The sequence below is a fragment of the Vitis vinifera genome, chromosome 5, assembly GCF_030704535.1.
Source record: "Vitis vinifera cultivar Pinot Noir 40024 chromosome 5, ASM3070453v1".
Classification (NCBI taxonomy): Eukaryota; Viridiplantae; Streptophyta; class Magnoliopsida; order Vitales; family Vitaceae; genus Vitis; species Vitis vinifera.
In genome coordinates this window covers 9,945,341-9,959,514 of record NC_081809.1, presented here as the reverse complement: position 1 = coordinate 9,959,514, position 14,174 = coordinate 9,945,341, and the positions used below count along the sequence as shown (strand labels likewise).

Sequence of the window (14,174 nt, the reverse complement as noted above, 5' to 3'; positions counted from 1 at the left end):
GCTGAGAAGAAATTGCCCTTTTACAAAACAAATCATTCAGTTTTTGTTTTGCATTGACCTGGTCTTATGGATGAAGCTCCCAAAAACAGACACACCCTCAATTTAGCATATAAAGACGAGCAAACTTGTGAATCACAAAACGAAAGCTAACTATTTGTTGATGGATATCCTTTTTGATTAAAAAACAAAATGTCAACCTCATATCCTGCTGTTCTGCCCTTGGATCCCAAAACCCTCTTCCATGCGTGGAAGCGGTGCCACTGGTTGCAGATCTGGTGGCAGATGCGAGTAATTGCTGCTGCAGTTCATGGCCATGAATGGTGGAACTGTGCCAAAAAGGAAGGTGATGGTGGTGGCAGACCCAACCCGTGAATCAGCGGCTGCACTCCAGTATGCTCTCTCTCATGCTATGATGGAAAAGGACGAGCTAATTCTCATCCAGGTTGGAAATCCTAACTCTTGGAGAAGCACATTTTCCACCTTCCTCAAAAGGCCAACCCCACCTGCGGCGGTTGCAGCCTCTTCCACTGAACGCAGCAGGGGAGGAGGGGACTGGGATCATCTTGAAGCAATGAAGCATGCATGTGCGTTTGCTTTACCCAAAGTACGTGTTCATATTGAAAGGGTGGCAATGGAAGGCAAGGGTGATAAGGCTACCACCATTCTTCATTACTGCAAGCTATTCTCAGTGGATCTGCTTATTGTTGGCCAGCGCCGGAGTCTCTCCACCACAATATTAGGGTGAGTTTCATGTCATCTCAGTTTCTTTTCATTTCTTTGATAAGCAATATGAAATCTTCTAATTCCCTTTTTGCATCATCCTTTCTGTATTCTTGTTTATGGGTAGTGACAGGTCTAGGCGAAATGGAGGGCCTTCAAGATTGGCAAAGGCCACAGATACAGCAGAGTATTTGATTGAGAACAGCAAGTGTACTTGTGTTGGAGTTCAGAAAAAGGGCCAAAACGCAGGCTATCTTCTCAATTCAAAAACCCAAAGAAATTTTTGGCTCTTGGCGTAGCCATGTCTGCTTTTGGATTTCACTGTGCCCTCCATCAGCTTCCCTTCTGCAGTCACATTGGGGTGATGGAGTGAATCAAGGATTCTTCTTTGTTTCTCATCTTTTGGTTATGGAGTTAATCATATGTATGTATTTGGACATGGTTGACTCCTGTCCTTGTCAACCCCCATATGTGAATGAGAAAGCACCAAAATTCAACTTCCCCTCCAATTGGTAGGCCATTTACAACAAAAGAAACATTTCCTTCAAATTGAAGAGAAGCTCATCATCTGACACTACCAGGATTTCCAGCAAGAGAGCTGGGAATTCCTTTACATAATCCCAAATTGATCGGGCATGCTTCAGCCTTTTCATATTCTTTTAAGTTGAGTAGGCTACAGCCTCTGGGTAGAACTACTTATTGAATTCTCTTGAAATTATAAACTATCTTTCGAAATGATCCCTGGGAGTATAGAAACCCATAGATGTATGCAAAGTTGAGGGTGGAGCATGTGATGGGCGTTGAGACAATTCATTTCAAGTTTATTCTAGGCGTAGAGAAAGAGTATAACAAAGGATAAATTCATCATGACAAAATGAATGACATGATATTATCTCTTAACTTGACAACATGGCTCATGAAAATCAATGGCACAAAAAAAAACCAAGGAATTTGAGTTTGGGAAGCTACTCTATATACAAAAGGAAAATGTGAAGCAACAAAGCTGTAATAACCTCAAAGTTCATCGTGCATATGTTGTTCCAATGGCACCTCTACTCTGCGAATTGCGTTGTCATGGACAGGAGCAAGATTTATGCCATCTTCAGCAGCATCCTGTCCAATGTTTGCTTGTCTCACCATCCCAGCCTTTATTGCAGCAGTAACCGTTCTTTGCAACTTGAGTAGGCCAATACGCTTTGAAACAACGTAGAGAACAGCACAAGAGAAGAAGACAAAGCCAACAATGAGGATGATCCTGTCCAAATAAAAATCAGCATGAAGTCCTCCAGATAGAGATGATTTAATTGGTTATAAATTATTACTTCTGTACCTGTCAAGGACATCTTGACGTTGCATTGTTGTTAGTAGGTTTCTGGTTCGCATGAGCAGTGAGCGGTGTCCCTTATATTCACTTTCAGCCTTTTTTAATACTCCTGTTGACTCCTCTGTATAATCGAACAAATATAGCATTAGTCGAGGCTCCTATAGTTCATATTAGCTAAGCAATTCCAGATCACATACAACAATACAGGTTTTGATCACAAGAAAAGACTTTTCATAAACTGATTTTTCACCATCAAGATTGATTACTCAACAATTTTGAAGAATCTGTTTTCCTCTCCATCCAAACTTGTCTTAGGAAGATGTACACAATTTGAGTGCATTTACCCTAATTAATTTATGCTAAACAGTCTGAACATGAGTATCAGGACTTGTTTAGTGGAAATGAAATCCTTTCAGCTGCATTTCATTGGGGAGAATGGAGGATTATGGTTGGTTTTGTCTGAATGAAGTCGAGGAGCTTCATTTTCGGTGGGTTTTGAGAAAGAAGAGATTGAATGGTTGCTGGATCATTTACGGAAGGCTTCAAACTTGGAAAGGTCACTGGGTTTTAACCGAAAATACAGAGGACAAACCAGAGCTCATTTGTTGGAGGTGTTAGTAAATCCTAGCAGAAGATGTTTTCGAATCTCTTCATGACAGGCTGGAAAACAACATTTGTGGTCATTCCATAAGGACAGAAGAGCAGGGATTGGATGGCAGTGGGAGAAGCAATAGCAGTTGTGATGTTATTTCCTTCCCAAATTGTGGGGAACAGGAGTTTTAAGAGAGCATAATTTGAGAAGGCTAAGCCAGTTTTGAACCCTCCAAAATGCAGTTTCGCTAGTGTGGTGGTTGGGGAAGGGTCAAGAAAACAAGGTATTGAATCTATGAGAAGGTGGGCTGGGGCAATGGTTTGTGAATCCTCGGTGGCAGGTGTGAGCAGAATTGCAATATACAGAGTGTTAGCTAAAGTTGTGGGAATTGAAGGGGTGATTACCATCACGCCTTTCTCTAAGAACCAAGGGATCTTCTTTGTGGAGTCTAGTGATATAGCAAATTATTTACGTGAGAAGAAGCTTATTCTGGTGAGAGAAAAAAATAGAAATTAAGGTATACAGATGGAGCCTTGAATGTAGATACTACTATTTCGGGGATGTTTCAAAAGGGGTGGATTGAGATGAAGGGGTTGCCCTTTCATTTGTGGTCAAAGAAGCACTTGTTTCACTTGGCAAAAGGTTGGGGCAAGATTCTTGAAATCGACAGGCGAACTGCAAAGCTAGTAGATTTGATGAAGATTTGGATTAAGGTTGAGGTGGAGGAAAGAGTAGGGATCCCTGCGAATGTGAGAGTATCAAATGGAGAATAGACCTTTTCAGCATCGATAATGGTCATCAGAGAAGTCACCGACACTCAAGCAGGTAGCAAGGAGATGAAGAAGAGTGAGTTTTCAGTCTTTGGTGGATGTGTTAGCCAAGTGAGGCTTGAGGAAGATCATAGGGCTAACATGTTGCCACGTTTCAGGCCACGTGGGGGTCGTTGGGAAAAGATGGTAGACATCTCCAACTCCAACTCCAACCTTTCCATGCCAGATAGTTTTCAAATTTCAAATCTGGTAACAATGGTAAAAAGGATCAGGACTTTCGGATGCAACTTAATGGGCCTTTAAATTAATTGGGCTGCTCTAGTAAGTAAGTTATATTACGTGGTAAGCCAGCCCAATTGCGTGAAAGAAGCCCAAGTTGTGGAGGAAGCTCAAGGCCCACTAATACCTCAGCAAACAGTCTAAGAGCCCTTTCTTCTGTTAAGGCCTGACGTGGAGGAAGCCTAGATAGAGATTGTGGCTTTGGGCCTTCTTCTTCAAGATAAGTTAGCAAAGCCGACTCAATAGTAATTGGCTATTGTGAGTTTTTAAAGGGAGGCCCTTTTTAAGCCTTCGTCCCCAAAATTCTAGGGCACAAAGTTTTGCTCTGTGGAGGTTCTACTTGTTGCTGGTGCACAAGAGTTGCCTACTCAAAAGGGCAACTCTAAGCAATGCAAGGATTTAAGCGAGGAGTTGACCTCTGTGTTTCAAAGTTTCATCGCTGGCAAGAAAAAGCAATCCAAACATCCAAAAGTCTTCAATTAAGGAGGAGACCTTAGTGGGTGGAGGAGGGTTGGATTCGAGGAAGTGCACTGAACCGAAGAGTAGTACTAGTATGGTTATTTCATATTAAACAATTCCAATAAATGGATGAAGACTCTTGGTCTTCAACTAGGGTGTACATATTCCCTTCTCAGCATCCGAATAGACTATGGGAGGCGAGGGGCTCCTGCACCATTGTTTGCCAAGTTAGCTATATCCTTCTAACTCTAGAACCTTCATCGAGGGCTAATCCTTAGTTGGGGCTTTTTATTCAAATCTTATTCCCCTCTCTTTTGCTTTGACTACTCACTCTGTTCGGTGTCAACCTTTGTTGTTGAATCCTTTAGAGTCAAGCCTAGTCATTCAAGCCGTAAACCAAAAGAATGAACCTAGTTAGCATCTCTCCCTAATGTTGGTGTTCCATTGTTGATGGTGTGGAGTTCCCTGAAGTGGTCAATAACCAAGAGCTAAAAGATTGTTCTTTTTTTGGGACATCACTCTGCAGCCCTTGTGAGCATTTTTTTCTTACTTAGTGGTTTTCCCTAGATCTAGAATCTTCCTCAATGGAAGGTTTCCATGTAGAGGGTCCCTCACCCAGTAAAATGGTCAATGTTATATTCAGTATTGGAGTCTATGAAAATCAAACTTATCAAAGGCAGTGAGAAGGGGTTCTCATTGGACAATCATCCTTCAGTTAAGGTTTATTTTAGAAGGAAGAATAAGCCTTTTTCTGGAGCCCATTATTAGATTAGATTCAATAATTAGGAGGGCTCTCATTGGTTTACATAAAGATGATAAGTTGGAATATTAGAGGGTTAGGCTCCAAGAAGAACAAAAGGATAGTAAAAGGTTTTTCAACTCTGTAAACCCAGACTTTGTAAGAGGAGGTAATTCTAAACAACTTTGACAATATTTCAGAGGAGATACTGAATTGTTTTGGAAAGCTCTACTCCAAACCCTCAGGTGTTTCTTGGAAGATGGAAGGTTTAGAGTGGTCTCCCATATCCAGAGAGAGTGTTGCTTGGCTAGATCGTCCATTTTCTAAAGAGGAGGTGCACCTTGTTGTTTTCCAACTAAACAAGAAGAAGGCCCTTGGCCTTGATGGTTTTACTATTACGATGAATCAAGAGTGTTAGGATATGATAAAAGATGACCTTTTAAGGGTGCTTTTAGAGTTCCATAGTGATGGGATAATAAATCAAAGCATTAATGCCACTTTCATTGCCCTTGTGCCAAAAAAAAAGTTAGACAACCAAAATTTCAAATTTCAAACCTATTAGCTTGATTATAGGTTTATATAAGATTATAGCTAAGGTTTTATCAGGGCGCTTATGAAGAGTGCTCAATGAAATAATTTATTTATCTCAAGGAGCCTTCATTGAGGGGAGACAAATTCTGGATGCAGTTTTGACAACGTATGAAGTGGTGGATGAGAAAAGGAGGTCGAGTTAGGAAGGGGTGGTCTTCAAAATTGATTTTGAAAAGGTCTACGACCATGTGGATCGGGGTTTTTTGGATCACGTGCTTGAAAGGAAAGGTTTTAGCACAAAATGGATATCTTAGTTAAGGGGATGCTAGTCTTCAACAAGTTTTGAAGTCCTAGTTAAACAAAAATGCTAAAGGTTGGGTTAAGGCTACTAAAGGTTTAAGCCAATGAGACCTTCTTTCTCCTTTTCTTTTTACCATTGCTATGGATGTCCTCAGTAAGATGATGACTAGAACGGAGGAAAGTGGCTTATTTGAGGGGTTCATAGTTGGTAGAGATAGGACTAGAGTGTCTCTTTTACAATTTGCAGATGACACCATTTTCTTCTCTAAAGCCTCTCCAAAATTCTACAAAACCTTAAGCTGATCCTTTTGATTTTTGGGCAATTATCAGGGTTGAAAATCAATCTAGAGAAGAGCACTTTTTTTTATATTAATGTAAAGCCAAAAGTTGTTATCTAGGTTAACCTCGACACTTGATTGTAGAGTTTTAAAGTGACCACTGTCTTATTTGGGTCCTCCCTTAGGATCCTTTAGGAGGGAATCCAAAGACAATAGGATTTTGAGACCCAATGATTGATAGGATTTCGAGGAGGTTGGACAGGTGGAAAAAGGTTTTTTTGTCTTTTGGGATGGGGGAAGATAACCTTAATTTAGTCATGTTTGTCTCACTTCCTTAGCTATTTCCTCTCTCTTTTCAAGATCCCACCATCAGTAGCCTAAAGATTGAGAAATTGCAAAGAGATTTCCTTTGGTTAGGGACTGAGGAGGGGAAGAAAGACCATCTTATTAATTGGGACATGGTATGTAGGCCAAAGGAGTTTGGAGGTCAGGGGATTAGGAAGATTTCCCTGAGAAATTGTGCTCTCTTAGGTAAGTGGCTTTGGAGATCCCCTAGGGAAAGTTGTGGTCTTTAGCATCAGGTAATTTTGAGCATTTAAGGGACCCATTCTAATGGATGAGATGCCAACATTATGGCTAGATGGTTATACAGATGTCCTTGGAAGGTTATCGCACAAGTCTTTCAAGAATTTTCCCCATACAACTACATTGTGGTGGGAAATGGGGAGAGAATCCGATTCTAGGAAGATTTATGGTGGGGAGGTCAACCTTTATGTTCATAATTTTCTAGACTGTATAGAGTTGTTTTAGTGAGAAATCTCTTCTTCTTGGTCGTCCTTGGTAATTCCTACCTATCTTCTTGGAATTTCAACTTCCAACTCAATCTCATTAATTCATAAATTAAACTTCCTAAAAGATTCATATCTTCACTTACTACAATCACTTGTCTCTTTCTACCGCAGATTCAAGAGCTTAGTCTTTATCTTCCTTTGGTTTATTCTCAATAATTTTTTTTTTCATGATCTTGTCCAATTCCTCAAATCTAATCTCGTTCCTTCTAGCTAATTTTGTTTGAAAATCAAAAGCCCCTTCAAAGGTCAAGACCTTTGCTTGTTTAGTGGTACACAAGAAGGTAAATACCCATTACATGCTACAGATGAGAAGAACCTACAAATCTCTTAATCCTCACTCCTCAGTGGCCATTTTATGCAAAGTAGAAAATCAATTGACCATCTTTTTCTACATTGCCTAATAACATTGGGAGATTGGCATAAGCTCTTCAGTGTAGCTAATTTGGATTGGGTTCCTCCTAAGAGTATTGGTGATATGATGATTATCTCATTTAGAGGATTACGGAATTCAATCAGAGGCAAGACTCTTTGGCAAATCGCTTGCCTCACTATACCATGGATTGTGTTGCAAGAGAGAAATGTTAGGATTTTTGAGGAAAAATACAAAACAAAACGAATGCTATGGGATCTTCTTCACTTCTACTCCTCCTTTTAGGCCTCTTGTACTGCCACTTAATGTTATTTAACTTAGTTGGATTTTGGTTTGTAATTTAAAAAGGGTGAATATCGTTGAGACATTTTGATTTTGGTTCCTGGGATATTTTGTTCATGCCTTTATTTGTAGTTTTCCTTGTATAGTGGAGGAATCTAGTCTTAATTTGATTAGGTTTTGTATTTTGTGGGAAGGACCTCTCATCCTTCCCTTGAACTTTACTATTATCAATATATATTTTGTTTTTGATAATAATAATAATAATAATAAAAAAAAAAAACCAAAACAAAAAAACAAAAATTGCAGATCACTTACCTTTTGTCCTATTTGTAAGAAATTCATTGTGCAAGAGAAGTATCCACCATATTCACAATTCACAAAGCCATAAGTACTATCATTTTACATTACCCTTTTTCTTTCTAAAAAACATTGAACTTAAAAGTTTTATGATAATAAGATAAATAAATATAGAATAAATTATAAAAATCACCTTTGTTTTGGCCCCCAAACTTTTTCTTGAAGCAATACTATGCCCAAATATTATATAGGCCTCCTTGTATTAAGATTTTTTGTTAGAATTTGATGGAAAAACTCATATGATAATTACATATACATTTGCATAAAATTTAATCTGATATATTTGGGGGTGCAGTTTTTCTATATGCTTGTTACATAAGTTTCTTCATCAAATTTTTATGGAAAATCTTAACAAAATGACCTATTTGACATTTGGGCACAATGTAAGGCTGACATTGCTTCAAAAAAAAAAAAAAAAAAACAAAAAAAAAAATAAAATTGGGAACTAAGGTAGTGTTTGTTTTTTTGACTTAATTCTAAATATAATTTAAAATTAAATAATGCTTAATAGTGTTAAGTATTAAGTTATCTGTTTTGTAATATTTTATTTCTATTAAGTATTAAGAAGTAAAAGAAAAACCAAATTGGTTCACTTTAGTTATGGTGATTTACTTTTAATATTAAGAAAAAGTCTAATATTTTAATTTTTTATATTCAATCAAAAAATTTAAGAAATAAGTAATAAGTCAACAAAAAATTAAAAAACAAATCGTCTGAAATCTGAAAGCAAATTGCTTTTAGCAAAAAGTTAAAAAAACAAACATCAACTAAGTTGAGATTCGAAGTACAAGGGTGATTTTTGAAATTTACCCATAAATATATCTTACAATAAAATGTAGTGTTTACATGAAAAAACGATTTTCTGTTTCTTTTTTTCTTCTTCTTCTTATTTCTTTATTTAGTTATTTTATAGGCAACAAGAAAAGTCTATTAAAAACACCAAACAAAAGGGGGTCCAACCCATGTGCACAGGGACTGGTAATGTTAATCTGTCAACCAGAATACACTACACATCAAGTGGAATCTATGTGAAGAATATATGGTGGAGATACATGCACAAAGATGGTATCAAAGAGAGAGGCTTATTGAGAAATTGTTTGAACACTCAGCAAATCATTTCAGAGGGTCAATTTGAAGGTATGGCCTTACAAGGTTGAAGGGGTTGTAAGTTGAACACACAGAACTATAATTTTCTTCTTTTCTTTTCCTTATTATCGGAAACAGATAGCAAGACAAATGATTAGTTTTTTTCCTAAGACGTGGAGAAGAGTTAGGAGGATGCATACCAGAACAACAGATGCATCTGATAGCAAATCATCCTGAATTGCCTCCTCAAAGGAACAGAGCAATCAAATTTATCCTCAAAAGAGACTCTTACAAAACCATAGTAGATGTGGTGTCAGGGATATCTTAAAGTATCACGAAGCAGAGCAATCCTTATTATTTTAGACACTTTAGGTGTCTGGAAAGGAGGCAAAATAAGGTATACAATAACTTATATACAATTTTTTTGTAACTATAACAAGTAACAAGGAAAAAAAACGTTTTAGTGCAAACAAGGAAATGCTAATGACCAAATAAGCTTCAATTTTATTAGGAAAAAATTCTAAGGCTGTGAAGTTTTGTGAGCAGTTGATATAAATGCTCTTGCCAACAGTTAGACATAATTTTCCATCTAGAAAGTAATAATATTTATTCTACATTCTAAGGTAGAAAGAAAAAAAAAACATTGTTATCTAAGTTAAACCTCCATTATTAGATTCAACTGTAGACCAAAGTGATCCACACCATGACCCACATAATCCAGGTCCCACACAAAATAGGACCAACCATAGAGGATCCCAACAGCTGCACACCCATATCCTCAGTTAAACTCAGTGTTTCATTTACAAACAGAGAGGATCCCACAATCCCTTCAAATCATAAATTCCACAAACGTTTAACAACATTTGAGGTAAAAAATAACCTAGGTGCTGCCCCCCCAAACATATCATACCAAATATACAATTTGTTAATTACCCTACTTTCATTTCATCTACTTTCTTTTTTTTTCTTAATTTTTGCATTATTGAAAGAGACTGATTAGTTTATAGCCTCTCCTGATAAATTGATACCTTGCTAACTCATCCTGTTAATAATAGTTAGGACCTAACAGAGAACTTTAACACACTTGTGAATGCAAATCATATTAAGCAAACAAAATGATGAAGAATAAGATGCACAAAATATAACATCACAAAGTCTATAAAATTACCACAATAAATCTAAGCATCTTATGGATAGAAAGAACCCACCATTAGTCAAGAGCATGGTTGTGTTTCTTTCGACCTCCTATAAACATAAAATGACAACAATTAAAAAAAAAAAAAAGAATTGCACAGCCCATAAAAGGTGCAAGAGTTAAGTAAGAAGTGAAAAAAAAAAGAAAGAAAAACACAAAACACTAAACAACTACTAACCTGAACCATAAGCTGGCGAGTTCGGCGAAGGCTCTCTGTGATATTTTCAGCAGCAGATGTCATTCCAGTCTTTGTCCTGAAGGGCACTTGTAAATAATTTCGTAATAAGACATCAGGGACTAAATAGAATGCAATAACACCATGTAGAATACATACAGTCTTGCCCATAACAGAAATATTGCATATATGTAATACATACTGTAAATTGCGTCTGCGAATCGTGGACTCTCCTCCAGCCCCCAGAAGAAGTTCCCTCTACAATCAAATAAAACCATCCTAAATTGAATTTCATTCATACAAGTATATTCTGCGTCAAATTTTTGTCAAAATAAAATGATACCAATGAGTCAGATTTCATGCACATCAATTAAACATCAAACCCAAATATTCGTACTCAATAAGCTAATACAAAGTTAAGCGAAGGGAAAATTTACACTCAATAAGTGATTACAAAGTTAGGCAAAGTAAGGGGGTTACCTCTTCCTTAGCTGCTTTCCTCATGTTTGCTTTTGCTTGTAAATTCGCATTCCTCAAACTCGAACGCAAACTAATTAAAATCAACACAAAAAGAAGCATTACGAAGAAACATAAAATACTGATCTAAAAAAAAAACATTCCGGCGAAAATGGAAACTTAAAGCTGTGTTTGGTTGCTGAGAAATGCACAAAAAAAGTTTCAGTACGGAAAATTCATTTTCTCGGACATAATATAAGAAAATTGAATTCCAATGATCCAAATATTCCGCTCAGTTGAGTCGGAAACTTTCATTCCTTGGAAAGCTAAAAAAAGAACGAAAAATAAACACAATCGGAAGGAAAGAATCTTTTTTTTTTGTCTTTTCATTCACTCAATTTTCACAGCAACCAAATGGAGAGATTCAGCACATACCTTTGAATTTGATTCTTCCAAGATTGAAGTGTGGTGTTAGCAGATTGAATGTCTTCATCAGTGGGCAGCTGTGGAGCGAGAAGATCAAGATTGAACTGCAACGATGAGAGCAAAGCCAAACCGTCTTGAGCAAGGCCATTCAATCTAGGAAGTGAGTTCTTCTGATCGGATGATTTTCCATAATCCTCAATTGCCTTTATGTGATCTAGGGTTTTTCCATACGTCTCTTCCCAATCCTTCTTCGCCTTCTCCACGGCTTCTGTGACCTTGTCCATTTCAGATACTTTGAGGTAAAAGCGGAGATCTGTTTGGGCTGCCAGAAACTGGAGGAAAAGGAAAGAGAAAATGAGACACTTTGGTGAGATAATTTAAACGCAGCGTTTTGGGCAAGGAAGGATATTAAGCGGCAGAAGTTAATAAATTAAAATAACTTAACACCTCTCGAAATTATACACAGAACTAGTTTTTTCCACGTGCAAGGCATGCGAGTGGTGAAATAATAAAGAGGAGAATTATGATCTGAGGTGTGATGGCCTCAAAATTGACCAATATCATTTACATTTAAGCACGAGACCCAAATAAAGTGTAAAAGTTAAGTTAAAGAATATTATCGTCCATTAATCCTTAAAATATCCTTAAAGCTCACATAGGCACATAGTGGGGGTAAATTTCAATTTTCTTTTTTTTTCTTTTGTGGTTTTTTTCCTTTTCTATTAGTATTACTCATTTCTAACTTTTTGTTTTTTTTTTTCTTCCAATCTATATTTCTATTTTATGTCAAATAAAAAGCAATAATATTTTTATTTTTTATTTTTAAAGATATTGAATCTTTTTACTCTTATTATAAGTAAGGATAAAATTTTTGGGATTTTTCATCCAAATATTTGTTATTTTTTTGTATTTATATTTTAGTTTAATTTTCATTTTTTATTTTAAATTTATATTACCCTTTCATTTATATTTTTTTCTTATTTTTTATATTTTCCACATTAACCATATTTTAAAAAAAATTTAAAATTGACAATCACTTTACTCTTATTATATATATCCTTTTAGCTTTTTAATTTTTAATGTTTTTATTTTAAAAAAGATAAATTTATTGAAAAAATAACTAAAATATGAAGTTCTAATATTATATTAATAATTTTTCTTATCTAGATAAACTAATGCAAAGTATTTTGACTCAATAAGAAGATTGTCAATATAATTTTTTAGTGAAACTTTAGAAATTAAATTTCAAATAAAATATGTTATATAAAATTTTATCTAAAAATTATTGAAAGTGGTATTTAATTTTTTTTGTTGACTTTCAAAATTATTTAATTTTTTACTTGAAAAGTAATAGAACATGTTTACAAAAAAAAAAATTATTTTTTTATTTTTTAAATAAATGAGTATAAATATATTAAAAGAATTAAATATAATCTTAGTAAAAATTTTGATAAACATGATTATAATTTTAAATATAGATTCATTTGGATAAAATTTCACAAAAAATATATATATAGTGGAAAGAAAGAAAATTGCTAAAACTACAAAAACAAAATATGCAATTACAAAATTTTGATGATGAAATTTAAAAATAAAATTCAAAACAATTCTTGAGTGAGAGAATTAGAGTGGGGAAAAAATCCTTGAGTGGAAAAAAAATAGGAAAGTTTTTCAAAATCACTTGAAATCCTTAACAAAAAGTAGTCTTATACACCCTTATATAGTTAGTAAATTTGTCTTGTACAGTTAGTGTAGTACCATAGACCCCCATTTTTGGGTTATTCTTGCAGATGTTTATTTTACCAAGTGTTAGAATTTTATATGGCCACTTTCCCTTCTTATGGTGCATTTCCCATTTCCTTGTGATTTTTCCATTTTAAATTGGGTTTCTAAAATCTGCTTTCCATCAAAATAATCCGAGTCTTTTTAAACTTCATCCTTAGAAAATAAAATTCAGTTGAAATAACGGTTTGTTGCCATTTTTCTTTCCGACAAGCGCATTTCACAAATTCCCCTCGGTCTTTAATAATTTTTCCGATCTTCACGTTTTTTTAATAAGCATGAATAATTCTATAATTTCAAGTAATGAAATTTATGGAGTTAATTCATGTTAAAATAAATCGGGCTTTAGTGGGACCCAACATTTGTGATTTTCTCATTGATTGTTATGCTTAACTGACTTGCCTCACTCCATGACATGCATGCGATTATTCTATGTTCGTTCACTAACCTTTGTTTTCCACGAAGTAATCAGCTAATTACTGAAGTACACTCTCTGTTTTTCTTGTTCATTCAATTATGTTTAGATTGATATTCTTTTGGTATCCATGTTTAATCAATCAATTGTCATACTCGCTTTAATTTATTTAGTAGAGACCCATTTTATGGGCTTAAAGGATTGTTACGATTTTTACCGTACCTTCCCAATAAGTAACCTGACCCCCAAGCCCAGATTTGGTTTTTCATAAACCTTTTTTTCCAAATAAGGAGTCACACTTAGAGTTTTCTTTTTTATTTTGTTTTTCCTTTAAAAATAAAGCAAAAATAAGTGACGACTCCAAAACTTTTCAAAAATCATTTTTCAAAATATAAAAAGCGAGTCGCGTCATTCAAGTGAGAAACGCATGCGTGTAGAAATGCGGGGTCCACAAATACCCTTGTACAATAACTCAAATTTTATACACCGTCTCACGAATATTTGACAATAGATTAGTTAACCATATTTGCATTGATTTGGTTTTAAAAAAGAAGAAAATTTGTTGTATAATTTTGTTCTACAATTGTCATAAGTGAGGTACCTATTTAAATGATTATATACAAGTTAGATAAAGTGCATGAGATGAATGTATGCTAAACCAATGTGTGTAAGGAATGTCATCCATCCTTGGTTAGGGGAAATAAATAAACAAGTTTTTCAGAATCACTTAAAATTATTCACAAATGATAGTCTTGTACATTCTTGTATAGTTAGTATATTTGTCATG

General features: G+C 35.3%; 2 protein-coding genes across 3 annotated transcripts; one reads left to right on the top strand and one right to left on the bottom strand.

Moving 5' to 3' along the window:
- The first annotated feature begins 24 nt into the window (after nt 1-24).
- Nucleotides 25-1,455, top strand: LOC100247798 (uncharacterized). Of its 2 annotated transcripts, none has more exons than XM_002282298.4 (2): nt 25-741; nt 854-1,455. In XM_002282298.4, the coding sequence occupies exons 1-2, from the start codon at nt 308-310 to the stop codon at nt 1,017-1,019; spliced, it is 600 nt and encodes a 199-aa protein (XP_002282334.2). In that variant the 5' UTR covers nt 25-307; the 3' UTR covers nt 1,020-1,455. The 2 variants fall into 2 exon arrangements, with proteins under 2 accessions (XP_002282334.2, XP_010650171.1); XM_010651869.3 differs by having other exon boundaries at nt 848-1,455.
- A 125-nt stretch (nt 1,456-1,580) lies between these two features.
- On the bottom strand, nt 1,581-11,612 carry LOC100245990 (uncharacterized). Its single transcript, XM_003631962.4, has 7 exons — nt 11,200-11,612; nt 10,789-10,858; nt 10,511-10,566; nt 10,312-10,387; nt 10,147-10,183; nt 2,051-2,165; nt 1,581-1,975 (listed from the first exon to the last, which is right to left on the bottom strand). The coding sequence occupies exons 1-7, from the start codon at nt 11,472-11,474 to the stop codon at nt 1,735-1,737; spliced, it is 870 nt and encodes a 289-aa protein (XP_003632010.1). The 5' UTR covers nt 11,475-11,612; the 3' UTR covers nt 1,581-1,734.
- Between the last annotated feature and the right edge of the window lie 2,562 nt (nt 11,613-14,174).

Bases quoted from the DNA above. Each gene is read 5' to 3' on its own strand.
- LOC100247798 (XM_010651869.3), top strand. From the start codon at position 308: ATGGCCATGAATGGTGGAACTGTGCCAAAAAGGAAGGTGATGGTGGTG. The intron at 742-847 runs GTGAGTTTCATG...GTTTATGGGTAG, and splicing joins CTCTCCACCACAATATTAGG to TGACAGGTCTAGGCGAAATG.
- LOC100245990 (XM_003631962.4), bottom strand. From the start codon at position 11,474: ATGGACAAGGTCACAGAAGCCGTGGAGAAGGCGAAGAAGGATTGGGAA. The intron at 10,184-10,311 runs GTTAGTAGTTGT...TTATGTTTATAG, and splicing joins CTCGCCAGCTTATGGTTCAG to GAGGTCGAAAGAAACACAAC. The intron at 1,976-2,050 runs GTACAGAAGTAA...TTATTTGGACAG, and splicing joins CGTCAAGATGTCCTTGACAG to GATCATCCTCATTGTTGGCT.